This window comes from Kogia breviceps, chromosome 8, assembly GCF_026419965.1.
Source record: "Kogia breviceps isolate mKogBre1 chromosome 8, mKogBre1 haplotype 1, whole genome shotgun sequence".
Taxonomy (NCBI): domain Eukaryota; kingdom Metazoa; phylum Chordata; class Mammalia; order Artiodactyla; family Physeteridae; genus Kogia; species Kogia breviceps.
In genome coordinates this window covers 81,319,142-81,347,049 of record NC_081317.1, presented here as the reverse complement: position 1 = coordinate 81,347,049, position 27,908 = coordinate 81,319,142, and the positions used below count along the sequence as shown (strand labels likewise).

General features: G+C 40.5%; 1 protein-coding gene across 2 annotated transcripts in view; it reads right to left on the bottom strand.

Annotated features, from left to right (window-relative positions):
* Positions 1-27,908, bottom strand: part of PCSK5 (proprotein convertase subtilisin/kexin type 5) — a 464,407-nt gene that overhangs the window by 124,912 nt on the left and 311,587 nt on the right. Inside the window, exons 17-21 of one of the 2 annotated variants that reach the window (XM_059071201.2) lie at positions 21,605-21,689; positions 17,038-17,135; positions 16,527-16,656; positions 15,991-16,106; positions 11,321-12,580 (exon numbers count right to left, since the gene is read on the bottom strand). In XM_059071201.2, coding sequence (XP_058927184.1) covers positions 12,465-12,580; positions 15,991-16,106; positions 16,527-16,656; positions 17,038-17,135; positions 21,605-21,689 — 545 coding nt within the window. In that variant the 3' untranslated portion in view covers positions 11,321-12,464. Of the gene's footprint in view, positions 1-11,320; positions 12,581-15,990; positions 16,107-16,526; positions 16,657-17,037; positions 17,136-21,604; positions 21,690-27,908 lie in introns of those variants that run through there. The other variant, XM_059071200.2, reaches the window with a different exon arrangement.

The window sequence follows — 27,908 nt, the reverse complement described above, 5'->3', positions numbered from 1 at the left end:
AATTTTTTGAGAAAACTTCTTTTCATAGTGGCTACATTCATTTACATTCTCACCAATAGTGCACAAGGGTTCCCTTTACCCATATTCTTGCCAAGACTTGTAATTTCTTGTCTTTTTGGTAATGGCCATTCTAACGGGTGAAGTGATATCTCATTGTGGTTTTGATTTGCATTTCCCTGACGACTAGTGATATTAAGCACCTTTTCATGGACCTGTTGGCTATCTGGATGTCTTCTTTGGGAAAATGTATTTTTAGATATTCTGCCCATTTTTAATCAGATTGTGTGTGTTTATTGCTGTTGAGTTGTATGAGATCTTTATATATTTTGGATATTAACCCCTTATCAGATATATGATTTGCAAACTGTTGCCTTTTTATTTTACCAATGGTTTTCTTTGCTATGCAGACCTTTTTAGTTTGATGTAATTCCACTTATTTTTTGCATTTGTTGTCTGATTCAAAAAATTATTGCCAAGACAGATGACAAGGAGCTTACCACCTATGTTGTCTTCTAGTAGTCTTATGGTTTCATCTCTTATGTTCAAATCCTTTATACATTTAAAGTTAGTATTATGTATTGTGTTACATAGTGGTCCAGTTTCATTCTTTTGTGCTATCCAGTTTTCCCAAAACCATTTATTGAAAAGACTATCCTTTACATATTGTATATTCTTGGCTCCTTTGTCAGAATATAAATGACCATACACGCATGGGTTTATTTCTGCGTTCTCTATCCTGTTCCACTGATCTATGTGTCTGTTTTTATGCCAATACCACCATACTGTTTTGATCATTATAGTTTTGTAATATAATTTGAAATGAGGAAGCAATATGCTGCTAGCTTTGTTGTTCTTTCTGAAGATTACTTTGGCTATTTGGTGTCTTTTGTGGTTCCATACAAATTTTAGGATTGTTTGTTCTATTTCTGTGAAAATTGCCATTGGACTTTGCTAGGGATTACACTGAATCTGCAAACTGCTTTGGGTAGTATGACATTTTTACAATATTAATTCTTCCATGAGCACTGAATATCTTCCATTTACTAGTGTCTTCCTCAATTTCTTTTCCATGTCTAATAATTTTCACTGTGTTCATCCTTTCTCCTCTCAAGTTCAGTGAGCATATTTATGACCAGTACTTTGGACTCTTTATCAGGTAAATCATTTAACTCCATTTCATTAAGGACTTTTTCTGAGGTTTTATCTTATTCTTCCATTTGGAACATATTCCTCTGTTTTTTCATTTTTTCTTGACTCTCTGTGTTGGTTTCTATGCATAAAATAAAACAGCCACTTCTCCCAGTCTTGAAGGAGTGACCTTGTGTAGGGTATGAAGCTTGTCAATCAGTCCTGCCCTAGATCTTGGTTGTTTCTCAAATCTCTGTGATTGTCCAAGCAGCCTGTTTTTATTTTTGGTGGGTCCCAGTAGCTGGAGAGTGCCAAGAGCTGTCAGTGTCCCAAAGGAGAGGGTCTCAGTCAGCACCTATATTCAGGCTGATTGGAAACCAGACCCTCGGGCAGTAGCTTTTAAAGTATGCAAACACATGGAGTTCTATGGGACTGCAAGGGTAAGCCCCACTGGCCACCAGAGCCAGGTGATGTAGATGTATCCCCTGTGTGGTAGTCACAAAATCAGGGTGCCAGACAAGTTGTACAAGTTCCTTTCTGGGAGATACCAGCCACCTGGAGTGAGGCAGAGGGAGGGTGCAAAGATGGCATCCACTGGCTTCTGTCCCAGGAGCACATTTTCATAGGACCCTACAGTGTGCCAAATCAGAAGTCTGCTCTCAGGCCAAAGCTCCAAGCAAGAATATAGGCTTCTTTCATAAAGAGATTGGGGGTATGTTTCAGTCTTCTCTATGCACAGGTGCCCTGGGGATGGTAGCCAGCCACAAACTGTTTGTTATAGTACTGTGGGACCCAGGAATGCGAGCCCTCCTGGGCCCTGGACTTTAGCCACAAAAACTGAGGCACTAGCCATGTGTGAAAGCTCCACTTGGGGAGGTACGGGTGCTCTGTAGCATGGCAAAGGGAGAGTAAACAGATAGCACCTACCCTCTAAGATATCTGGAGAAGATTAGAGTGGGCCCTTACATAAGTGTTTAATTGGAAGCCTGCCCTTCAGGTCGCAGCTATGAAAATAAGCTAATATGTATTAGTTTTCTATTGCTGCTGTAACAAGTAACCATAACTTTTATGGCTTACCAAAACACCCATTTATTTTCTCACCATCCTGTAGGTCAGTAGTCTGGGCTCAGTGTGGCTCAGGTGCTTCACTGCTCCTGGTTTTAAAAGGTTGGAATTAACGTGTCTCAGGCTGCATACTTTCTGGAGGCTATGCGCATGAATCTGCCCCACGTTCAGTCAAATTGATGGCAGAGTTCAGGACTGAGGTCCCTGTTTCCTTGTCACCTGTCGGCTGGGGATTGTTCTCAGTTTCTAGAGACTGCATGCATTTCTTGGCTCATGGCTTCCTTCTTGCCTCTTCAAAGCCAGCGACTATGAGTCAAATCCTTTTCTCATCTCGAATCGCTCTGATCCCCTCCTCTGTCTCATGCCTTCTCTGTCTCCTTCTACTAGGTCCCTCTGACCTACCTTGGGCATGGATAATTCAGGAATAATCTCCTTATTTTAAAGTCAGTTGATAGTAACCTTTAATTCCATCTGCAAAGTCCCTTCACAGCAATGAGTGGATGGGAATCTGTGCGGTACACTTTAGAACTCTTGTCACCACACCAACCAACTCCCAGCTGCACGCTTTTAGTGGCAAGGTCCTAGCTTTAGCTTTACTGAGTTTGTGACAAAGGCTTTGTGTGTGTTTTAGGGCTGGTGATAGAATCTCCATGAAATCTCCCGGGATTTTCCCTTTTCATGGAGCAGAAGGGCTGGAGTGGTTTACAGGGATGTTGCTGAAGATGGGGAAACTGAGGTGGACACATAGAGGGCTATACTGAAGTTATACAGAAGCAAGATTAGAACTTAGTTATACCAATAACTGGTCCAGGGCAATTTCCTGAGTAAATTGTTATTTACTCAATTATTTATTTATTGACTTATTCATCTACTACTGATCAAAGAGTTATCAAGTACCTACTCTATGAAAGACATTTTGCTAGATTCATGACATGTAAGACGTTTACAGACTTTGTCCCCATGGAACAAACCTTGTACTGAGAATCGCATACAGAAAACAGATACTCCTACAACTAACTAGCTGTTTGTAATATAATTGATATGAAAGTAAAGTAGAGAGGCATGGATGAGAGCTTATAATAAGGAGATCTAACCTTGTCTAGAAGGATCAGGAAATGAAGAATGACATTTAAACTGAGACCCAGATAATAAATGTGCTAGCCAGATATAGATGATTAGGGATGGAATAGCATTAAAGTACGGAGAATGGCATGTGGGAAAGTTCTAGCCTACAAAGCAGAATAGAGGAATCAGGAAAAGTCAGTGTTGCTAGAAAATATGAAGGAAGGGAGAGAATGGCACGAGATGAGTTTTCGAGAGGTGGGTGGTCGTGGTCAGATTGACCATGGCCTTCATGACCAGGAAAAGGAATTTCAACTTTTTCCTGGGTGAAATGGGAAGCCACGGGAGGGATTTAAACAGCAGAGTCTCATGTGAGCTTTGACTTTTTAGAAAGAGCACTCTGGCTGTTATGTAGAATAGATTAGAGGAAGCAGATGAGGACATGTTGGAGTGTGGACACAAGGGGTGCATTCAGTGAGGCTAGTTAGGAGGTGTTGCAACAGCCCAGGTGGGAAGTAGCTTGACCCAGGGTGGTATGGACAAGGATGGTGGCAGAACAGGTGAAGGACAGAAAATGGATCAAAGACATATTTTGGAGGTAGAACTGTCTTGACTTGCTGATGGATCAGATATGGGAATGATCAAGGGAAGATGGTCAAGATGACTCATGGTTCCTGTCATATCTGTGGCTCTTCTAATGATACAAGTCAATTAAAAATCACATTCCTGAGCTTCCCTGGTGGCGCAGTGGTTGAGAGTCCGCCTGCCGATGTAGGGGACACGGGTTCGTGTCCTGGTCCGGGAGGATCCCACATGCCGCGGAGCGGCTGGGCCCGTGAGCCATGGCCGCTGAGCCTGCGCGTCTGGAGCCTGTGCTCTGCAACGGGAGAGGCCGCGACAGTGAGAGGCCTGCGTACCGCCCCCCCACCCCCCAAAATCACATTCCTATACATGATTAAAAACCTTACATTTTCTTGATAGTTTAGCTTTTATTATATTGTAACAGTTATGGATATGAGTGTCAAGAAAATCCTGTTTAATGTCACCTGAGAATTTATGTTTTGCTAGATTTGTCAAAGGACTCATGGAATTTGTATTATGTTATGATTTTGAGTATTGTAATGTTTCTGTGTGTTCCCCATATCTCCATTCTATTTCATCCTCATTTCATCTGAGGCTAGAGTATGTAAATGATGGCTTCCAAGACAAAGAAAAATTAGCATGAAAGGGAACATCACATCCTCATTTCTTAATAGCCACTTCCTCATTTCCTTTAGGTCCTTTCTGATTTCTTTTGCCCACATGGCCCATTGGTTGCTAGTAATTCTCATGATGATATTGAAATTCACTCCTAGCTTGGTCACACAAAGCACTATGTGGCCAGGCTGAGTAGTCCTGGGTGGACGTTGCTGAATTCACAAGAGACAGCGTGGACCCTGGACCTGACGTTTTCAGGTAACATATACAATCCTGATGCAAGCTCCACGGTCACGGCCTGAAGTTTGTTTTGACATCTTCCTTGGCTCTTATATTTCTCTTGGAGACTCTGATATCAGATCGTATGGATTTAAATTAATCCCAGATCTTCCGTTTAACCACTGGGGTGCCTTAGGCATTTACCTCATCTGCTTTCTCATTTGTGAAAAGAGAATAAAGTCAGGCTATTGGGAATATCGAATGAAATAACTCATATAAAGAATTGAGCACAGTGCTTAGGACATATAGGAAGTACTCCATATATGGGAGTTACTGTTGTTACGAAAGGGAGTTGCTCACATACTACTTTCTTTCCTCTTACTCATCGCTGGTAATGACAGTTTAGAGGGCAAGGGGTTTTCTCTTAGAAGGTAAAGAAGATTCTGAGCCAGCCCTTGTCCCCAGACAGGCCTTACCAAATGTGTTGCTCTGGCCATGGACATCCTGGGGAAGAGAAGCCGTGGGCTGCCTTCTCTCACGTGAGCTAATCTGACAGCTGAGCTCCGCTTAGTACCCTGTCCTTTCATTTAGCTGGCTCAATGCAGCCATCAATTCCCTGGGGACTGAAGCAAATTACAGCCTCCTCAGCATTCTGTCTCACTGAATGCCTCCCGAATTGGTTGGCAGGAAGTCACTAGTTGACTTGATGTGGTCCTTGAGCAAGTCAATTAGCCTCTCTGAAAAGAGGGTTGATGACTCCGAGGACAAGGAGGTGGAGGAAGGGCAGTAGCCCCCCTAGCCCTTTGCAACTTGACCTCTGGGGTCTTCCCATTCCCTCCCTTCAGTTGCCCACCCTGCCTACTCCCTGCTTCTCAGTCCACAAGCCCTTTGATGGTTTTGTGCCTTTATACCGGTTCTCTCTCTCTCTCTCAAGTCCTACTCCAACATCCTCACTTTCTCTGGCTGACAAATTCCTGCTTCATATTCATTCTACAAATATTTACTAAGCAAGGCACTGTGCTAGACCTGTAAGATACAGCTGTGAACAAGATGGGCAAAACCCCAGCTGTCACAGTGCTGAGGGAGAGACCGACAATAAACAAGTCAGCGAACGATAGAATGTCATGTTTGTGGTACGTGCTATGAAAAGACCAAAAAAGTGGGCAGGTGTGGAGCTGCTTCCCGAGGAAGCTATTTTTGAACCAAGACCTGTAGGATGAGAAAAAACCAGCCATGTGAAGAGCAGGGGTCTGGATGCACAAATAAGCTAGTTTTGTTTGAAGAACAAAAAGAAAGTTGGTATGACTAGAATATGATGAGCAGGGAAGCATGAGAATAGATCAGAAAGATCTCAGGTGAGGAGTTCAGATTTTATTCTGAGTGAATGGGGAGAGGTGAAATCAGATTTTGTAGTTGTAATAGCTATCTCTGCTATCTGTGTGGAGAATAACTCTGCTATCTGTGTGGAGAATGATGGGGGAGGAGAGAAAAAAAGAGGAAAGGAGGCGGAGAGAAGCGGGGAGCCTGGTTAGGAGGCTCTGGCAGTAGTTTAGGGTGGAGAGGATGGTGCTGTGATCCAGAAGTATAGCTATGGAATGGGGAGAAGTAGAGCACTTTGAGATATCTCATGGAGGTGTGGTTAATGGGACCTCGCTCATGGATTGGATTTGGGGGCGGAAAAAGAGGAATTCTAGGTTTCAGGTTTGAGCAAATGGTGGATGGCTGGGTTTTTAGGTGGGTGTATTTTAATTCCATTTACTGAGTTGGGAGACACTTGGTGATAATAATGTTTAGGGGATTGGTGAGTCTGAAGTCTATTTTGGACGTGTTAATTTTGAGATGGCTATTAGATATCTGAAGGGAAATGGCGAGTAGCTATTTGGATCTGCAGGTGGGAATCTTGAGGGAAGAGACCAGAAATATATATAAATATATTCCTCCCTGCCATGAATAGTGAATTTCTCCCTCCTCTGCAGGGTTAAATTAGGAACCCAGCAGATCCTAAGTTCTCCTACCTCTGTGGGTCCCATATCATATCAAACATATTACAATTCAGCTTTATCCCACATTAAGTTGAATTATATGTGATTCCTTCAGTTTTGAGCTGCAGTTGACTAGTTTGACATTTTGCATTTTGTAGATATTTAATTAAAATATCATTTGATTTTGCACATTTTAAAGGCAACTCTATTTTGAATGTTTCACGTTATTTTTGGATGCCCTTGTAAAGCTTATCGTGCAAGGCATGGGACTTTTAGCCCTTTATTGGATAGCTTCATATTATAACCATGCATTTTTGTATGTGTTTCCCACTAGACCATTAGCTTGAAGAGGGCATGAAGGACCTCAGAGCTTGGTATATGACAGGGACGCAAAGTTTATTTACAGAAGCAATTCATTTGGGCTCATAAGGAGAAAAAGCCAAGTCTAGGGATACAGTGTGCTTTCTATCCACAGTTGGGAAAAGGGTCTTACCCCCTGCCTTGCAACATATATGGACTCGTTTTCTCTATGGTACTAATAAAAAGGAGGCAGTGTTGCGTAGAAGGTTGATGCTATGGGCTTGAGTTTCAGCCACACCCTTGACTTGTGAATCTTGCAACAGAAATTTAGTTTCTATAGGTCACTCTGATTTTTGTGGGTGCAAAATTAAATAAAGCCATTTTAGTAGAGCTCTGCCAGCTTCAAAACACTGTATTCTTAAAATAATGTATTCTTTTATAAAATGAAAAAGGGTCTTACAATTCAGGCGTCAGGGAATGTTTCTGGAAACTTCTAGCAGTGGGGATGCAAAATATCTTTTGTTGCCTGATGCCTGGCCCAGAAAAAGCAACAGTTGCAACAGTTGTTGGGGGCAGGTGACCCAACAGTGGCCCTTTAGAGAAGAAATCTTGCAAGAAAATTTTTCAGTAATAAGACAGTCAAACATCCTTCTAAGTCCCTTGCAGGTAGAAGGTAGGAAGGAACTGCTGGCATTCCCAGGTCCCAGACTTGCCCTCTGAGACTCAGTGATGCTGCACAACTGCATCCTTCTTGCCCAGGAATTGACTCTGGGCCAGATCTTCACCCTCATGATGAAGAGGAGACGTGATTGTATGGATTACAGCCCCATCTCTACCGCCAAGCTGCTCCAGTGAGCAACAGTGAAATTAAGTCCATCTTGGCTATGCCCTGCTAAATTTGTTAATGGCTCCAAAGTATTCTGCCGAGAATTTCAGATGTTATAGGTTTGCAACAAAAATAACTTTGGAAACAGTTGTCAACCAGGGAGGAGATGCAGGTTCATACTTTGTCATTGACACATACTGAGTTTGGGGCCCAGGGCCCAGCTTGGGCCAGGTGAGGTCGGGCTGCAGCTGGCCTTTGTGTTCCCGCTGCCATTTTGTATCAGCAGACGGAAGGCGGCATTGTTGAGCTGGCCGGGCCACAGCGGAAGTTGCCCCCCGTTTTCTCCATAATCGTCAAGCTGCTGTCATTACCCTTTGTGTGAATCTGAATGATCATATGAAAGCAGTTGAGAATGCATGCCCACTTATATTTTAGCTGCATGATATTCTTTCTTCATGAGGGGGATGGGGTGTTTAATATTTCCATACTCAGATGTGCCTACAGTGTTGATCACTTGATGGAGAAATTTTAATTTAGTAGTTACTACAACAACTACCTGCCCTTCTCTATGAAGCACTCAGTGTGCAAGTTCCTCAAAATGAAGAGTGGACTGTTAGGTGGAAAACCATGAGTCAGATAGATCAGTAGCATGAAGTAAGGCCCTAATACTGGGGTGAAAGGTGAGAAAATGCTGATCAATCCACAGATGGATATTGATGATTAGCAACGTCTTCCATGGGTGTGGGAATTGAAAAGAACGGGCACACTATCCATCTTTGGAAAGTGTAAAAATGTCGATTCTTCTTGACTGATCCATCAAATGTTGAATCACTGTCCTTTGTAGCAACAGGCTAATTAGATTAAAAAGCATTAAAACAATGACTTGCTTCCCTGAACACCTCTTGTGCAGCAAGTTCACTGGTAACGCCCCTCCTGCTGTAGTCACATCTGCTTAGTTAAGCCTTAGCCATCCTCCAAGAATCAATGCTAGTCCAGACTGATCTAGGAAACTCGGCCTGACCAATCCAATTCAAAGGAATTTCCGCCTGTCTGAACTTAACAACTTAGTGTCTCATTCATCTGAGATTTAGAATTCACTACTTAGTATTAATGGTCTTAATACTGAATTCTATTTTTATTATTCTGAGTCTGGTTAGGTAATCCCAATCAATTTATTTCAGTCCATAGGCCTCAGCTGTCTTATTTATGAACAGAGGATAATACATGTCTCTGCTCTAGAGTTTGTGTGAAACTTAAAAGAGGATATATTTATATCAGTATATATATATACTCTATATTCCCATATTGCATAGCACATAGTAAGTGGTCAATAAAATTAGTTTCTCTCCATTTCTGTAATGGGACTTCATGGCAGCAGCTCTCTCTTATACCTTTTTGTATCCCCAGGTCTTTAAGCCTAATTGGAGCGCAATATGTGTGTCACTTCTGTTCATTTCTCATTTCTTTTTGCAAAAGATAGGGCATTGAACTTTCAAGGCTAGTGACCATCTCAAGCAGGGTTCACAAAGATCTATAATCCATGGTTGTTTTTTGCTAACTATACAGTCCTACCCTGTGGCATGTACTGGAGATTGATTTTAGAAAAGTCATCTTCTAGGCATCCAGGGATATAGCCAACTAACAATGATACACAGGATATTAGCCAATTGAACAAGGTCATCTTCTATAACAGCTTTCACACCTACCCCTGCTGCCCGACCTCTTTGTGCCCAGCCCCTTGGTCCCCACCCTTCCATACACCCACTGGCAGGTATGCAGTAGTCCATGCCTTGGGGGAAACCAGGGAAAGAGCAGGTCCAGGTGGCCCTTTCACTGGACATGGCATCTGTACAATGCGATAGCAACTGCACCAAACTTGTGTAGATTTTTTTCACAATCTGCTTACTAAAAATGGGATTTAACATACATTCATGACCAAACCTAAACTGATCCTTTCTTCTGTTGCTGTTACTTTCTCTTTTTTTTTCAGTTCCCAATTCTGCTCACCCTTTTCCCCAACTTAATTTAGATGGTTCATTCACCTCACCCTTTCCTCCATATTCAGCATCTATGTGGAAACAGAGAAGTTTCTCATGACCTCACCCTTTCAGAGATGTTTGCACATGGGTACGAACAGATCAAATAAACAGGAACTTAGGTTAATTTAATAGAAAAAATAAAATATGGAATAACATTGATTTGGGCCAGTATCAATTACAACCATTCTACTATATTTTACAAAAAAACAACTGAACATTTTACACATGTACAGTATTTTTCAGTAAAAGTGGATTTGGATTTAACAATGGATCACTAATGAAAAATCAAAAGACAAAAGAAAACAGAAGATAGGACTTTTGTCTCTAGAGGTTAGAGCATTTGTTAAGTCTCCAAACTTTGTACTATCCATTACATATATCTCATTATGAATATATATATTTATACATAATATATAACATTAACTTAAACTTTGAAAGCATTATGTTCTAGTTAATAATATTCTGTAGATAAACGAGGCAGTAACCACTAGTAGTTAAACCAGTATTTCCACAATGTGTGCCTGCATGGTCAGTGAGAAATGGAACACATGTTGGTAGACCCCAATGATTTTGACTGTCAGGTTGATAGTTATTTGTCTAAGAACACAGACATCACTTTTGTTTTTCCCTTCATAGTAACTTTGTGCCTCATATATTATGGGTGGGTTCAATTAAATGGATTTCTTTGCAGGCAAATCTGGTTTCACCATCTGCTTTACCTTGCTTTAGGCTCTCACTTGCTTTTGTCCACTTAGAGACCGTGCCTTTAAATGTAAGACTTTACATGCCATACCTGGGACTAACTTGCTTTCTTCGGGTCAGAAGGGCCTGAAGTGTTATGAAGAGGAAAATTACTCAACAAAATCAGTTGATTCCCTAGTTACATATGAATCATTATGTGACTCAGTATCACTACAATGCTATTAAGAGGGTCATTAGACTTTATACTCATTATTTACCTTGGGTTCAATGTTAACTTTGATGACTAGGAATGCATATTTTCAAGGTAGGCTTTTTACTACCTTGCTGCTTGGATGGGGACCTTAGTTAGCATCCACTTCCCAGGATAACCTATATTGATATCATTCCTCTTCTCATCTGTGAGGCCAGTGACATCTTGGAAGTGAGGCTGTCAGAAGCCTAAAGCTTGCAAGATGGCTGGTCATTCTCAAAGCAAATGAGGTCACCAATGGAGCTTTGATATGAAACATGAAGAAACTTGATATCAGTCTATCCTCTCCTAAACAGAGAAACTCAGAGTTATAAAAAGATCTATCAGGTTTCCTCATTTTTGACCACTGATCCAAACAGTCTTCACATAATTCAGTCTGCTAGATTCCAGGATGTGTTTGGGAAGTCATAGGAAACCAGTGAAGATATTTCCAAGAAAACAGATGATCTCAGTGACATTCAGTGGACAGGTGTATCATAGCATGGTTATATAGAGGGACAGAGGAGTGGGAAAAGAACAGAACCAGGAGGGTACAATCATGCTGCCCATATTCCATTTCCAGTTTTATTTTCTTAAAATGACAAGATGAAAAAAACTCCTAATAAGCACCATTGAAAACTGTTGCCCGGCCAACTTGGGCACGAGCTTAAATATTATTTAAATAAATTCCATTTCTGAAAAATACAGGACCTTTTAGAAACTTTTGACTCCAGGAAGAAATTTTCTTCATCATATCCAAAATGCTTCCCACTACAACACATGGAATTTCTGATGGCCTTAAAAAAAAAGAAAATGCTATGGGGATAATGGCTGAATAGCACCAAGAGATTGTGCAGGGTTTACAAGTGAACACTCTGGATTTGCGGGGGAGCTGGATCAGTCTCAGCTATTTTGTGAATCTTTGCATTCTGTCCATCACCACGTTGACTATGCAGAGCAATCCCATTTGACCAGCTGTATGTGAAATAACCGAATCTACCATGGAAAAGCCAGTAGCAGCAAGTCTATCTGATGAAACCAGTGGAGCAGACTTATCAAGTGGGCATAATGCCAAAACCAGCACATAATGCATGAAGTAAATTATGTGTGGAAAGTATCAATGGTCAACTGTGAAAAACCAAGACAAACGACACTGAACACATCTCTGCGGGATGTTCTTAATGCCCTTAGGTCCAGTTTTCTGCCATTTCCCCCCACAGTGGACTCAAGCATGAAAAATGACGGATGCAGGAGCTTTCTGTTGCATTTTGATAAACTATGTCTGCTCTCGTGATGTTTTTGAAAGGTATATTTTTAGGCGTCTCAAAGGGGAAACAAGCAAGTATGCAAAAGGAAAAAAAAATGGACCTTCAAAAACAGGGCAGGAAATCAAATCATTACTTTAACGTCAAATTTTGGCATCAAATGCTTTGGTCATACAATACTGTCTCTGTGGTTCTGGCTGTTTAGCACTAAACACCCAGTTATAAAAGGTAGGCTTGTTGTAGGTTTATTTTTTTTTTTTTCCATTTAAGTTCTGACAAAACAGTTCACCATCTCCCTGCACAAATTTGAGAGAGAGAGAGAGAGAGAGAAAGAGAGCAAGAAAGAGAGAGGTGGCTTGCTTTTTTTTTTTTTTGCTTGCTTTTTTCTTTTTAATAATAATATGGAGTAATCTATAAGTCTACAGGAACAAGGAAATCTAGGATGGCAGCTCAGCCTTGGAATGTACAGGTTTTGCAGCAAAGTTGTTGAAGAACCTTCCGTTGGCACAGATTGTTCTTTTTCACTAGCATACAGAAGCCTCCTTCCGCCCAGGACTCTTCCGTTGCTTTTCCAGGAAGTCAGCAAGAGGGAGGGGAAGTTGAGGACGAGAGCAGCATGATGGACACACACGGAAGAAGGTTGTGATTGGCCAGAGAGGCAGATTGGGGGGATTGGAAGAGATCATTCGGGAGCAGTCAACAGGAAGAAATTTGGTCCACCCAAAGTGATTTCAGTCAACAGCATTGTTTTCAAGGAGAGAGATTGCAGTCCAACGGTAAATGTGATTGGTATCCATTTGTGAAAGGAAAAAAAAGATTAGAAAAAGAATAAATTAGAAATCAATAATAATATAGGCAAGGAATTTTTCTTTTCGGAGTTACCTAGAGCAGAGCGTATACAGTCATTTATGCTATATTTCATTGAATCCAAGACACTGGATTTCAGATGCACCACTAGTTTAAGTACTACCAAGAAAAAAAAAATTCATATTAAACGGTGACACAGCCTCTTATCAGAATATTCATTTTATGCTTCTTGAAAGTATTAGTTAAATTTATATAACATGCTGTTTTGTTTCTGGGCTTATGTAATAATTCTTCCTTTGAATATTGAGAAATAGTTTAACTTTTTCAAGCTATTATGAAGTGCAATTAAATGCAACACAAGTAGGAGTGATCATGTGCCTAACGCAGTTGACTAGACATATCTGTGACTAAGTCACAGGCGATGACAACTATTTCACATCAACCTGTGGATCAAAAGCAGTTGTAAGCTGCCATGAATTACAAGATGCATCATGATTCCAGAGCTGTTAAAATATATTAAAAAAGTATGTCTTAGAATCACTGAAATATGACAGTTGAAAGAAAATAAATAGCACATCCCTGAATGCAACTGCCACGTGATTTGAAAAGCCTGGTGAGCCATCAATTCTCTCATTCTTTAACCGACCTGAAAATGGACTCATCACAAATCATGGTTCTTCATTTTCCACTTTTGCCTGCAATCCTGACACTCCACTTTTACCAAAGTGCCATTGGCATAAATTATCCCATGCTTACTGTGGTTTAGGGAAAGCCGTTAAAGCATCACAAACCTTGAAATGCCCGGTACCAAGTGTTATGGGTGAAAATTTCAAGTCACAGTGGATCTTTTGGGTCAATCACTTGAAAATCTTCCTTAGTTTTTCAGTTACTAACTTACAGAACTTCTGATCATATTCAGATATAGGGGAACCATCTTTTCAAGTAAGGGTAAGGAGCACTGGCTGGTAACTAAAAGGTGATACTTACATAGTACCTGGGGTGCCATCCCTTAATCTTCTCACCTCCATGTTGTGTGGTGAGAATTAGCCCTGGCCATGAAAAGTTTAAACACAGAGCCTGAGCAGATCTGCCCGTCCCTGCCAGATCAATCATACATTAGAAAAGCTATGAAGATGCAAAGTCACCTGTGATGCTCTGTGGATATGAGACCATAAATGATGTTGCTATGCATGCCATCGCAAGCTCATATCTTTTTGATGTTTGAGATTCCTAACGGGAGTTGTAGAATAACCATATGAGGTCGACAGCATTATCCTTCTCATTTTTACAGTTGAGGGAAGTGAGGCCCAGAAAAGCTCATAACCTGCCCAAGGTCTGGAGGCTAGATATGAATGACAGCATTCTGACTCCTGAATCCACATTCTCTCAACCACAGCACTCTTCTGCCTCTTGTGAAATTTCCAGAAGAGGAACCGTTCAAAAGAAGACAAAGATTAAACCCAGGGAAATGATTTTATCAGGGAAAACTCTTCCAAATGCATAGTTGTTTATTTTCCTAACAGTCCAAAGATGTTTAGAACAACGATGGTTCAAAACAATTTTTTTCTACATCGTTGAGATGCACGTCTGCATAAAATTGAGGCACAAATTTTAGAGCCCTCTCTGCATGAATTATATCAAGAGTCAAAGTTCACAAAAGGCTGGAGTTGGAATAATTTAAATTCATTCATTTTATAGATGGGGAAACTGAGGCTAGAAAAGTGAGAGAACTTGGTATTTCCCAAATTGTCAGGGGGAATGGCGGCACATTAAAAATACCTGAGAAGGGCTTCCCTGGTGGCGCAGTGGTTAAGAACCCGCCTGCCGATGCAGGGGACACGGGTTCGTGCCCCGGTCCGGGAAGATCCCACATGCCGCGGAGCGGCTGGGCCCGTGAGCCATGGCCGCTGAGCCTGTGCGTCCGGAGCCTGTGCTCCGCAACGGGAGAGGCCACAACAGTGAGAGGCCCGCGTACCACAGGAAAAAAAAAAAAAAAAAAAACCTGAGAAGATTCTAAAGCTATCAGTGCTCAAACTGTACCCCAAGCCCAACTTAAATGAATCTTTGGGGAAGGTCTGGGGTCCTGGCATTTTGATTAAGAACCAGTGGTGCAATGAAAATAAAAAGAGACCCACATTAACATTAGAACCAATCTGTAGTTGGTTGTGTCATTAGATAGATGCCTGTCTATCAGAGCTTAATGAAAGATTCAGATACTATTTGATTGTTATTTACATATCAAAATTATAAATAATCCAAATAAGAGGAGAGTGGCAATAAACTGTGGCATCTCCACATGATAGACTATTAAGCTGTTATTAAAAATGAAGTTTCTGAAGACTTTGTAAAAACACAGGATAATGTTTATCTAATGCTTAGTGCAGAAAGCAAGATAAAAAACTCCATGTATATGGTATTTAAAAAATCTGATGAAAAGTACATATGCCAAAAGACTAGAAAAAATACAGTAGGTAGCCTTTTCTAGTTAGTGTTTGATGTTTCATTCCAACTATATGACATTCTGGAAAAGGCAAATCTATGAAGACAGTAAAAAAATTAGTGGTTTCCAGGGGTTGGGCAGGGGGAGGGAAGGAGGGAGGAGCAGGCAGAGCACAGAGGATTTTCAGGGCAGTGAAGGTGTTCTGTATGATACTTGTCTTTATACATTTGTCCAAACTCACAGAACACCAAGAGTGGACCCTAATGTAAACTATAGACTTTGGTGATAATGATGTGTCAATGTAGGTATCAAGTATAATAAACATATCATTCTGGTGAGGGACACTGATAAAGGGAGTGTTTGTGTGTGTGTTTGTGTATGTGCGTAGGGTAGTCAGGGGCTATATGAGAACTCTCTGCACTTTCTGCTCAATTTTGCTGTGAACCCCAAACTCTAAAGTTGTAAAGAACCAAGTTTACTACGTTAAAAAAAAAAGTTGACTAGTGCCATCTTGGTTAGTGGATGCTCTAGTTCTTCTTGCAGTTAAAACAACCAAAAAACCAAACTCACTGAGGGTAGACGTTTGAGATGAATGAACGCCAACAAGATATTGGGCATGTCCTATCTGGGGCACTCTTGATAGTTTCATTTTCAAGTGGAAATATATGAGACCTTAACGTAGAAAGATCACACTTTGCTCAGAAGATCAAAACGAGCAGTTGTACTCACCGTCCTTGCAGATGGCTCCCATTTGACACATTCCTAAGTCTAAGAGATACCCACTGGGGCAGCTCGTACAGTTCTTGAACCCCGGACCGTTGCATGTCAAACAGCTGGTGTCACATCTATGGGGAGAATGTACAATTTATCATCCTTTCGCACATCAGGCACAGAAGAAGATGTGTTTGCTACCAACCTCTTAATGTCTTAAACTTAATCTTCTCCCTTTGAAGATGCCACAAAAATCTTTTCTTACAATAACTGCTAGGTTTGACAACATTAAAGAAAGCCTAGCAGGTAGACTATGATTTTAAAGGGGAGAGAGCATGCACTTGAAACAGAAATATTACTTTAGAGGTTTTAAAGTTCTTCCAAGGTGCCAAAAAAAAAAAAAATCAGTTGGGTTAAAGGTGCAGCACAGTGTCCACAGGTAAATGTTTGAACCTTATTTTTCATTAATAATTCTGTTTCATATTATTTATGAAGGCAGTCAAATAAGGAACCCGGTAGCCAAACACTAGGGCTTGAGGGGTGGATCCACTTACTTTTTGCAGGATTTGTATCCATTTTCTGAAGAGTGGTCGAAGTAATGGCTGATACTACAGCTCTGCACGCACCTCCCATCCTCCATGAAGTAGCCCTCTGTGCAGTTAATACACCCACCAGCACCTGCTCCTTAAAAGCAAGACAGATGCCGAAGACAGAAACAAAACCTCAGAAGAGTTTGCATGATGGGCTGCTTATTGCATAGTTGGTTAAAATGGCATTAATAGGTTGTAACTTGCTCCAGTTTTACATTGGACCCATTTGCCAAAAACATCAAATCTCTTTGGAAAGCGAAGGAGGTATCACTGGGAAATTTAAGTTTTCCATGAGCACAGGCTACTGATGACTGACTTCTGAGAATACATGCATGATTATCAGAAGAGACCCATGCTTCTCCAGCATTTATTTTAAAAATATCAAATGGGTTTGCATGAGTGATGGATAAAGACAGGTAAACAAAAGCCAAATCAGAGCCAGAAGAATAAACAAGAGGACTGGGAGAGAAGGTACCAGCACAGGTGGCGCAGAAGCGGTGGCAGGGTTGGCAGTCTTGGCCGTTGAAGTACCGTCCATCCTCACAGGCAACGGCACACCGGGATCCCTGCAGGCTGAAGACACAGACACAGACTGCTGTGATCAGGCAAAGAAGTCATGACTCCCCAACGCCATATGTAACAAATATAGTTCCCCCCAGAGACCAGTGGCTTTGGCAAAGCTTTGAAGCATGGGAAATAGCCCCTGTAGTCTTTGTTTTCTCCTCCCAATGCCTATAATGCTTCTCTGTGCCTAAAATTATGTCTGTAGCATACACACGTGCTGCAAGCTTTGGGGACATTCCTCTTAATTATTAGACTGGCTGACACATTTCTTCTTAACATTTTACAACATGGAGGGTTTTTTTTTTTAAGTATTTAAAAGCTTTAATATTGTTTTTTTTTTTAAAAAACATCTTTATTGGAGTATAATTGCTTTACAATGGTGTGTTAGTTTCAGCTTTACAACAAAGTGCATCAGTTATACATACGCATATGTTCCCATATCTCTTCCCTCTTGCGTCTCCCTCCCTCCCACCCTCCCTATCCCACCCCTCTAGGTGGTCACAAAGCACTGAGCTGATCTCCCTGTGCTGTGTGGCTGCTTCCCACTAGCTATCCACCCTACATTTGGTAGTGTATGTATGTTCATGCCACTCTCTCACTTCGTCACAGCTTACCCTTACATGGAGGTTTTTAAAAGTATTTTATTGACCCAAACAATCACCTTAGCTAACAATATGCCTACCAATTCCCTGATATCCAGACCTCCTAGACCTACTATGCCAGCGGTCCCCAACCTTTTTGGCACCAGGGACCAGTTTTGTGGAAGGCAATTTTTCCATGAGATGGGGGAGGAGGGGACAGTAATGCGGGTGATGGGGGGCAGCAGATGAAGCTTCGCTTGTTTGCCCGCCTCTCACCTCCTTCTGTGCGGCCCGGTTCCTAACAGGCCACCGACCGGTAGTGGTCCGCAGCCCGGGGGTTGGGGACCCCTGTACTACACAATAAACTTAAAAGTAGTTTTGTAACTATAAATGTAGTAGGAACACATGGTAAAATGAATTACAACGGATTAAAAGCTCACAACTATTCCTGCCCAACCCCCAGCTCAAACTCCCAGGAATATCCTTTTTTTGATTTTAAGTGTTTCTGATTTTAGTTCTTCTGTTGGTTCCTATCAAAACAACAGAATTCTAATATACTTTTGCCTTTATTGCTTGATTTATTAATTTTAAACTCTAATGACAAATTTGGCAAAATTATCTACTTATACTGCTGCTTCTCCAAACATCTCGATTTTCCTTAGTTATACTATTATTTAGTCTCCTTAGGTGCTATCTGTGTCATATTTTCTCTAAATAGCACTCTTAGGCGTTACCTAATGAGTTGCTAGAATGTCAAATGAGGAATGTGTATTTTTTTCTTCTAATTTTTATCAGCTATGAGCTTTTTCGTAGTCTACAGACTGATTCTTAAAATTAAAAACAAATGCATAAAATTTACAACATTTAATATACAAATTTTACTCACGGAATAACTCAATAGTGAGACTGTTACCATAATCCTATGTCACCCAATAGACAATACTAGAAAATGGGTATCTAAGCAACAGGGTCAAATGCTTTCTATTTTCTTATAAAAAATATATTTCTCTATATTGTTCCAATTCACATCTTACTTGACTGTTTTGTTTTTTGTTTTTTGTTTTTTTTTTGCGGTACGCGGGCCTCTCACTGCTGTGGCCTCTCCCGTTGCGGAGCACAGGCTCCGGACGCGCAGGCTCAGCGGCCATGGCTCACGGGCCCAGCCGCTCCGGGGCACGAACCCGCGTCCCGTGCATCGGCAGGCGGACTCTCAACCACTGCGCCACCAGGGAAGCCCTTGAATGTGTTTTGAATATGGATCAGACTATTAAAAAGTAACATTTATTTTTCCCTATGCTCTTTAAAGAAATTTGGAAAGGACAAAAAACAAAGTAGTTGAAAAAGAATCCCAAACAGTCCTGTTCACATTTTAATCCATTTTCTTCTAGTATTTTATGCATAGATATTTGTGTTTGTTTTTAGCCAGTATTTAAAATTTTACAGGTCTCTTGAGGCAAAATGGCCAACCCTAGAAGCCCCTAAGGAAAACGCAGGGAGCCTCAAGGAGACAGAAAGTGTATTTCATTCATAGATCTTCTACTGGCCAGAGAGCTGTCATTTAAAAAGCCAGTAAAAGAAAATCCCTTTCCTTTTTGTAGAGCTGTATAAAAGGGGACAGTGCATCAAATGAATCCTTTTGTGGGAGGAAACAGGACTATCAAAAGACTTATCAGAGTTTTTAAAAAGCTGCCTCAGTTTTTCTAATAAAGGACATTACTTCTGAGGTTGGCACTTATTCAGCAGGAGACAGAGGCTGCACTGTGTGAGGAGGGAATGCACTAAGTGGGACGTGCAGCAGAGCAGTCTCTGTGAACCATGATGCTTTCTGCTGGTTCCAAAATACAGGGGTGGCGGGCTTCCCTGGTGGCGCAGTGGATGAGAGTCCGCCTGCCGATGCGGGGGATGCGGGTTTGTGCCCCGGTCCGGGAAGATCCCACGTGCCGCGGAGTGGCTGGGGCCGTGAGCCATGGCCGCTGGGCCTGCACGTCCGGAGCCTGTGCTCCACAACGGGAGAGGCCACAGCAGTGAGAGGCCCGCGTACCACAAAAAACCCACAAAATACAGGGGTGGCAAGGCTAATGAACCTGGTACCGTTAACTCCTGGGTTCTTTCTGGGATAAGCCAGTCAGGTTAGACCTGTGCCGTCCCACACGCTCTAGCACCCGTGGCTCGGGAGCACTTGAAATGTGGCTGGTGTGGCCAAGGAACAGAATTTAACATTTTATTTTATTTTTGTTAATTTCATTCTAAATCTTACAAATTGCCACTTGATTCGGTTATTGGCAAACTTTTGAGTAAGTGTGGAACAACTCTGCTATATAAAAATCTACGTCAGCTAAATTTTATAAAATCTAAATACAGATCAAGTATTTCTCATAAAAAACTATTGTCTGAATTGAGATGTGCTTTAGGGGTGAAATACATATCAGATTTCGAAGGCTGGGTACTACAAACAAAAAAGAATATAAAAGATCTCACTAATTATCTTTTGTATTATCTTACATTGATTACATGTTGAAATAATATTTTGGATATATTTGATTAAATATTTTATTAAAATAAATTTCACCCGTATCTTTTTACTCCTTTTAATGTGGCTACTGACATATTTAAAATAACATATGGTTCTCATACTTCTGTTGGAGAGCACTGGTTAACTTACTCTATCAAATGTTCCCTAAGAAATATAGAGAATAATCTTAATCTTTTATTTCTCATGGACCCATTCAGTATCAGATATTGGAAGAAGTGCTTTGTAAATGTTATCACAGTTAATCCTTATCATAATCCAGCAACACTGGGGTTATTATCACCATTTTATAGATGAGAAAACCGAAGCTCAAGAGGGGCAAAGTGACTTGGCCAAAATCACACAGCTGATAAATGGCAGAGAAAGATCTGAGCTCTCATTTATCTTCCTTCTTTTCATTATGCCAATCTGCTCCTTCTACAAAAAGCAGTAGGAGGCAGACCAGACTGATATTTATCAAAACTGAAGTCTTGAGGTAAAAGGTGCTAAGCAAACTGACACTGAATGCATTTATGGGGAAAAAAAGAAAGCCATGGATAATCAATTAATCTAAATAAAAATGATGTTCCACTGTTAATTAATGCGAAGAATTACCTGCCTAAAAACTGCCTGGACCCTGCATATTTCACCTCTGATCAAAGGTGAAAATAGAGGTACTGTTGATTCTTGAAAGGGAAGCAGTGGAGCACAGTTCTAGCTCTATGTAATAAACCCAGAGTCCAACTCCTCACTCAGTGTGGGATGATCTGACCTTCTCTAAGAATATCAAGAGAGTACCTAGTTCATTTGAGCTGCATGTTATTCTCTCAAAGAATCTATCAACTATCTGGCTTTAGCAATGTGCAAGTCTCATCCATTCAAGGAAAACATTCCTTGGTATTAAATCTATGTGCATACCACAGCATAATGGAACCAGCCTGAGGTGCTGAAGATAAGAGAATGATTGGCTATACGGAGAGAAATAATAAAGATAAGGGAATAGTTTCAACCATCAGAGGAATGAATCATGGGGATTAAATATAATTCATTGGTGTTACCTACACAGTAATCCTTGACTGATGCACTACCGGTCAAAAAGCCTGAAGCAGGTCTCTCAAATGGCCATTTTTTTACTTGTATTTGAGCCATCTTTTCTAAAGCGAATTTTATTTTGTTTATAAACCTTCCTTAGCCAAGATGGTATCCATTTTTTTCACATAAAATGGTGGAGGTAATGCAAATAGCAATCAAGTGTTTGAATGGGAGTCAAACCAAGGGTGACTTATAAAAGGGTTATCTATTTACTTTTTTTTTTTTTTTTTTTTTTTTTAATTTATACTGAGAAGTCCTTGGGCTGTGTTACTTGATGACATCCTTTACTCTCTTACCTTGACCCCTCCCTACATTCTGTACAGTTGTCAGATTCAGTACATGTCTTGCAGTTTTCACTGCATTTCCGGCAAAGATTTTTCTCTGTTAAAAAAGAAAAAGTAACAAGGTTATAAATCAATTTTGGTCAACTGGATTCCATCAAAGCATATGTTCTAATGTTTGCTAATGTATGCTATAGTACACATGGCCTTGAGTAGGAAACTGTAGGAAAAGCCCCAGACTCAGCATTTGCTACCACTTCTCAGCAAACCAAATACAGGTAGGAACTATATAGCATGGGGTAACACTGTAGTGATATCTACCATTTTATAGACAAGAGAACTACAGCCCACTTAATTCTTAAATAGTTTATTGGCTTTTTTTTTCTTCCCATTCTCTTTCCCAAGCAGGGTTTCCTAACTTCCTACAATGAAAATCTCACTCATGAAGCTGGGGCAATGTCACTAGTAAGGGTTGAGAAGCAACACCAGCAGCTGAGGCATGGAACAGTAGACCCCATGCTCACAGCTTTAAGGACTACTCTGACGAACTATACTAGAAAAGAGGACTTGCTTTTAAGATTGCAAGGTAAGGGTTGATTATTTCTTGCATTGTTTAGTGTCTTAAACTTTATAGCGGCTGGAGACTTGATACCTTCTCTGAGATGCAAGTGGATTCTAACCTCATGTGTATGTAGACTTGAATGAAGCTTCGTCTATAGGCTTCTCTATCTGCTCTTGAAATGCTGGTGTTCTTCAGGGTTCCACAGAGAAGCACTGCTTTAATGGATCCCTCTAAGGACCTCCTGGAAGTCCATTTCCTTTCTCAATTCTGAGCCCCTTGGCCTGAAATATGAAGTCCTTTACAATCTATGATCTCCCCCTCATAGTGTCATTGAGACTACTGGACATGGCATAGGCTCTGAAGCCAGAGGACCTAGATTTGTGTTGTGCTTTTAGCATTTCCAGCAAGTTCACAGTCTCTGTTCTCCCATTTGTTAACTAAATATCACAATAATGCCTACCTCTCAGCTTGTCTTGAGGACTTCATGACATTATTCAAGGGAACTGTAAATATGTTGGAGGTAATTACTGCTAGTCATGATCATACATAATCACTATGTTTTATGTAAATGGACTCATTAAAGGAGGTAATGAAAACAAAAGGCAATTGCATAGAAGGAGAGAGATGCCCAGACCACTTGTATCAGCAAAGTAATTGTTTAAATAGCCTTCTTTAGGTATCTACCTTCCAGGCTCTGGCAAAAGAACTGGTTCTCTCAATTATCTTTATCCTATCATATACCATGTAGAACCAAATTCCTTTCCCAGCCTTGTTGAAAGAATTTTGAATTTTTTCTTCAGGGAATCCTACTTATTTCTGATCCCTTTTCTAAAAATTTTTATTGAAGTATAGTTGATTTACAATGTTGTGTTAATTACTGCTGTATAGCAAAGTGATTCAGTTATACATATATACACATTCTTTTTTATATATTCTTTTCCATTATGGTTTATCATAGGATATTGAATATAGTTCCCTGTGCTAGACAGTAGGACCTTGTTGTTTATCTATTCTATATAGAAAAGCTTACATCTGCTACCCCAACCTCCCACTCTATCGCTCCCCCTTCGCAAGCACCAGTCTCTATGTTCCCGATTTCTGTTTCTGTTTCATAGATAGGTTCAGGTTCATTTGTGTCTTATTTTAGATTCCACATATAAGTGATATCATATGGTATTTGTCTTTCTCTTTCTGCCTTACTTCACTTAGCATGATATTCTCTACTTGCATCCATGTTGCTGCAAATGGCATTATTCGTTTTTATGGCGCTGAGTAGTATTCCATTATGTGTGTGTGAGTATGTATATATATATTTATATACATACACACACACACATCTTCTTGATCCATTCATCTATCTATGGACATTATGTCTTGGCTATTGTGAATAGGGCTGCTATGAACACAGGGGTGCGTGTATCTTTTTGAATTATAGTTTTGTCTGGATATGTGCGCAGAAGTGAGACTGCTGGATCATATGTTTGTTCTATTTTCAGTTTTCTGAGGAACCACCATACTGTCTTCCACAGTGGCTGCACCAACTTATATTCCCATTAACAGTGTAGGAGGGTTCCCTTTTCTCTACAACCTCTCCAGCATTTGTTATTTGTAGACTTTTTAATGATGGCCATTCTGATCGATATGAGGTGGTACCTCATTGTAGTTTTGATTTGCATTTCTCTAATAACTAGCAATGGTTGAGCAACTTTCCATTTGCCTGTTGGCCATCTGTATGTCTTCCTTGGAGAAATGTCTATTTACGTCTGCACATTTTTTGATTGGGTTATCTATTTTTCTTGTTGAGTTGTATGAGCTGTTCTTATATTTTGGAAATTAAGCCCTTGTCCGTTGCATGATTTGCAAATATTTTTTCTCATTCTGTATGTCGTCTTTTCATTTTGTTTATGGTTTCCTTTGCTGTGCAAAAGGTTGTAAGTTTGATAGGTCTCATTTGTTTATTTTAGTTTTTATTTCTACTGCCTTGAGAGACTGACCAAAGAAAACAGTGATATGATTTATGTTAGAGAATGTTTTGCCTATGATCTCTTCTAGGAGTTTTATGGTGTCATGTCTTATGTTTAAGTTTTTAAGCCATTTTGAGTTTATCTTTGTGTATGGTGTGAGAGTGTGTTGTAACTTCATTGATTTACATGCAGCTGTCTAACACTCCCAACACCACTTACTAAAGAGACAGTCTTTTTCCCATTGTATATTTGTGTCTCCTTTTTTTTTTTTTTTTTTTTTTTTTTTCCAGTATGCGGGCCTCTCACTGTTGTGGCCTCTCCCGTTGCGGAGCGCAGGCTCCAGATGCGCAGGCTCAGTGGCCATGGCTCACGGGCCCAGCTGCTCCAAGGCATGTGGGATCTTCCTGGACTGGGGCACGAACCCGTGTCCCCTGCATTGGCAGGCAGATTCTCAACCACTGCACCACCAGGGAAGCCCTTGTGTCTTCTTTGTCAAAGATTTACTGTAGATGTGTGGCTTTATTTCTGGGCTCTCTATTCTGTTCCATTGATCCATATGTCTGTTTTTGTGCCAATACCATGCTGTTTTGATTACTGTAGCTTTGTAGTATTGTCTGAAGTCTGGGAGGATTATGACTCCTACTTTGTTCTTTTCTTCAGGATTGCTTTGGCAATTCTGGGTCTTTTATGGTTTCTTATGAATTTTAGGATTATTTGTTCTAGTTCTGTGAAAAAATTCATGGGTAATTTGATAGGGATCACATTAAATCTGTAGATTGCTTTGGGTAGTATGGCCATTTTAACAATACTAATTCTTCCAATCCAAGAGCATGGAATATCTTTACATTTCTTTGACTCATCTTCACTTTCCTTTATTACATGTTTCATAGTTCTCAGCATATAAGTCTTTCACCTCCTTGGTCAGGTTTATTCCTAAGTATTTTATTTTTGGGGGTGCAATTTTGAAAGGTATTGTTTTTTTTACATTCACCTCCTGATATTCATTGTTGGTGTAAAGAAATGCAGCTGGTTTCTGCATGCTAATCTTGTATCCTGCTACCTTGCTGAATTCGTTTATCAGTTCTAGTAGTTTTCTGTGGCATCTGTAGGGCTTTCTATATATGTAATCATGTCATCAGCATATAATGACAACTTTACCTCTTCCCTTCCAATTTGAATACCTTTTATTTCTTTTTCTTGTCTGATTGTTGTGGCTAGGACTTCCAATACTATGCTGAATAGAAGAGATGAGAGTGGGCATCCCTGTCCTTCTCCAGATTTTAGCAGGGAGGCTTTCAGCTTTTCACAGCTGAGTATTATCTTGGCTGTGGGTTTGTCATAAATACCTTTTATTATATTCCCCCCCCTTAAAATTTTTATTTTATATTGGAGTATAGTTGATTAACAATGTTGTGTTAGTCTCCAGGGTACAGCAAAGTGATTCAGTTATACATGTATCTATTCTTTTTCAAATTCTTTTCCCATTTAGGTTATTACAGAATATTGAGCAGAGTTCCCGGTGCTGTACAGTAGGTCCTTGCTGGTTATCTATTTTAAATATAGCACTGTGTGCATGTCAATGCCAAACTCACACTCTATCCCTCCCGCTGCCCACCTTTCCCCGGTAACCATAAGTTCGTTTTCTAAGTCTGTGAGTCTGTTTCTGTTCTGTAAAAAGGTTCATGTGTATCATTTTCTTTTAAAGATTCCACATGTAAGTGATATCATATGATATTTGTCTTTCTGTGTCTGACTCAGTTCACTCAGTATGACAATCTCCAGGTCCATCCATGTTGCTGAAAATGACATTATTTCATTCTTTTTTATGGCTGAGTAATATTCCACTGTATATATGTACCATATCGTCTATATCCATTCATCTGTTGACGAACATTTAGGTTGCTTCCATGTCTTGGCTATTGTAAATAGTGCTGCAGTGAACATTGGGGTGCATGTATCTTTTCGAAGTATGGTTTTTCTCGGTATATATGCAGGAGTGGGATTGCTGGATCCTATGGTAGCTCTGTTTCTAGTTTCTTAAGGAACTTCCATACTGTTCTCCATAGTGGCTGTACCAAGTTACATTCCTACCAACAGTGCAGGAGGGTTCCCTTTTCTCCACACCCTCTCCAGCATTTATTGTTTGTAGACTTTTTTTTTTGCGGTATGCGGGCCTCTCACTGTTGTGGCCTCTCCCTTTGTGGAGCACAGTCTCCGGACGCGCAAGCTCAGCAGCCATGGCTTATGGGCCCAGCCGCTCCACGGCATGTGGGATCTTCCCAGGCCGGGGCACAAACCTGCTTCCCCTGCATCGGCAGGCAGATTCTCAACCACTGTGCCACCAGAGAAACCCTGTTTGTAGACTTTTTGATGATGGCCATTCTGACGGGTGTGGGGTGATATCTCATGGTCGTTTTGATTTGAATTTTTCTAATTACTAGTGATGTTGAGCATCTTTTCATGTGCCTCTTGGCCATCTGTATGTCTTCTTTGGAGAAATGTCTACTTAGGTCTTCTGCCCATTTTTTTTTTTTTTTTTTTTTTGCGGTACGTGGACCTCTCACTGTTGTGGCCTCTCCCGTTATGGAGCACAGGCTCTGGACGCACAGGCTCAGCGGCCATGCTCATGGGCCCAGCCGCTCTGCTGCATGTGGGATCTTCCCTGACTGGGGCACAAACCCGTGTCCCCTGCATCGGCAGGTGGACTCTCAACCACTGTGCCACCAGGGAAGCCCTTCTGCCCATTTTTTGATTCGGTTGTTTGTTTTTTTGATATTGAGCTGCATGAACTGTAAATTTTGGAGACCATTCTCTTATCGGTCACATCATTTACAGATATTTCTCCCATTCTGTGGGTTGTCTTTTCATTTTGTTTATGGTTTCCTTTGCTGCACAAAAGCTTTTGAGTTTAATTAGGTCCCATTTAATTAGGTCCCAAAAAGATATTGCTGAGATTTATGTCAAAGAGTGTTCTGCCTTTGTTTTCCTCTAAGAGTTTTATAGTGTCTGGCCTGACATTCAGGTCTTTAATCCATTTGGAGTTTATTTTCAAGTACGGTGTTAGCAAGTGTTCTAATTTCATTCTTTTACATGTAGCTGTCCAGTTTTCCCAGCACCACTTATTGAAAAGCCTGTCTTTTCTCTGTTGTATATTCTTGCCTCCTTTGTCAAAGATAAGGTGACCATAGGTGCATGGATTTATCTCTGGGCTTTCTATCCTGTTCCATTGGTCTATATTTCTGTTTTTGTGCCAGTACCATACTCTCTTGATTACTGTAGCCTTGCTGTATAGTCTGAAGTCAGAAATCCTGATTCCTCCTGCTCCATTTTTCTTTCTCAAGATTGCTTTGGCTATTTGGGGCCTTTTGTGTTTCCATACAAATTGTAAAATTTTCTGTTCTAGTTCTGTGAAAAATGTCATTGGTAATTTGATAGGGATTGCATTGAATCTGTAGATTGCTTTGGGTAGTACAGTCATTTTCACAATATTGATTCTTCCAATCCAAGAACATGGTATATCTTTCCATCTGTTTGTGTCATCTTCGATTTCTTTCATCAGTGTCTTATAGTTTTCTAAGTACAGGTCTTTTGCCTCCTTAGGTAGTTTTATTCCTAGATATTTTATTCTTTTTGATGTGATGGTAAATGGGATTGTTCCTTTAATTTATTTTTCTTATGTTTCGTTGTTAGTGTATAGAAATGTAACAGATTTCCGTGTATTAATTTTGTATCCTGCAACTTTACCAAATTCACTGATGAGCTTTAGTAGTTTTCTGGTAGCATCTTTAGGATT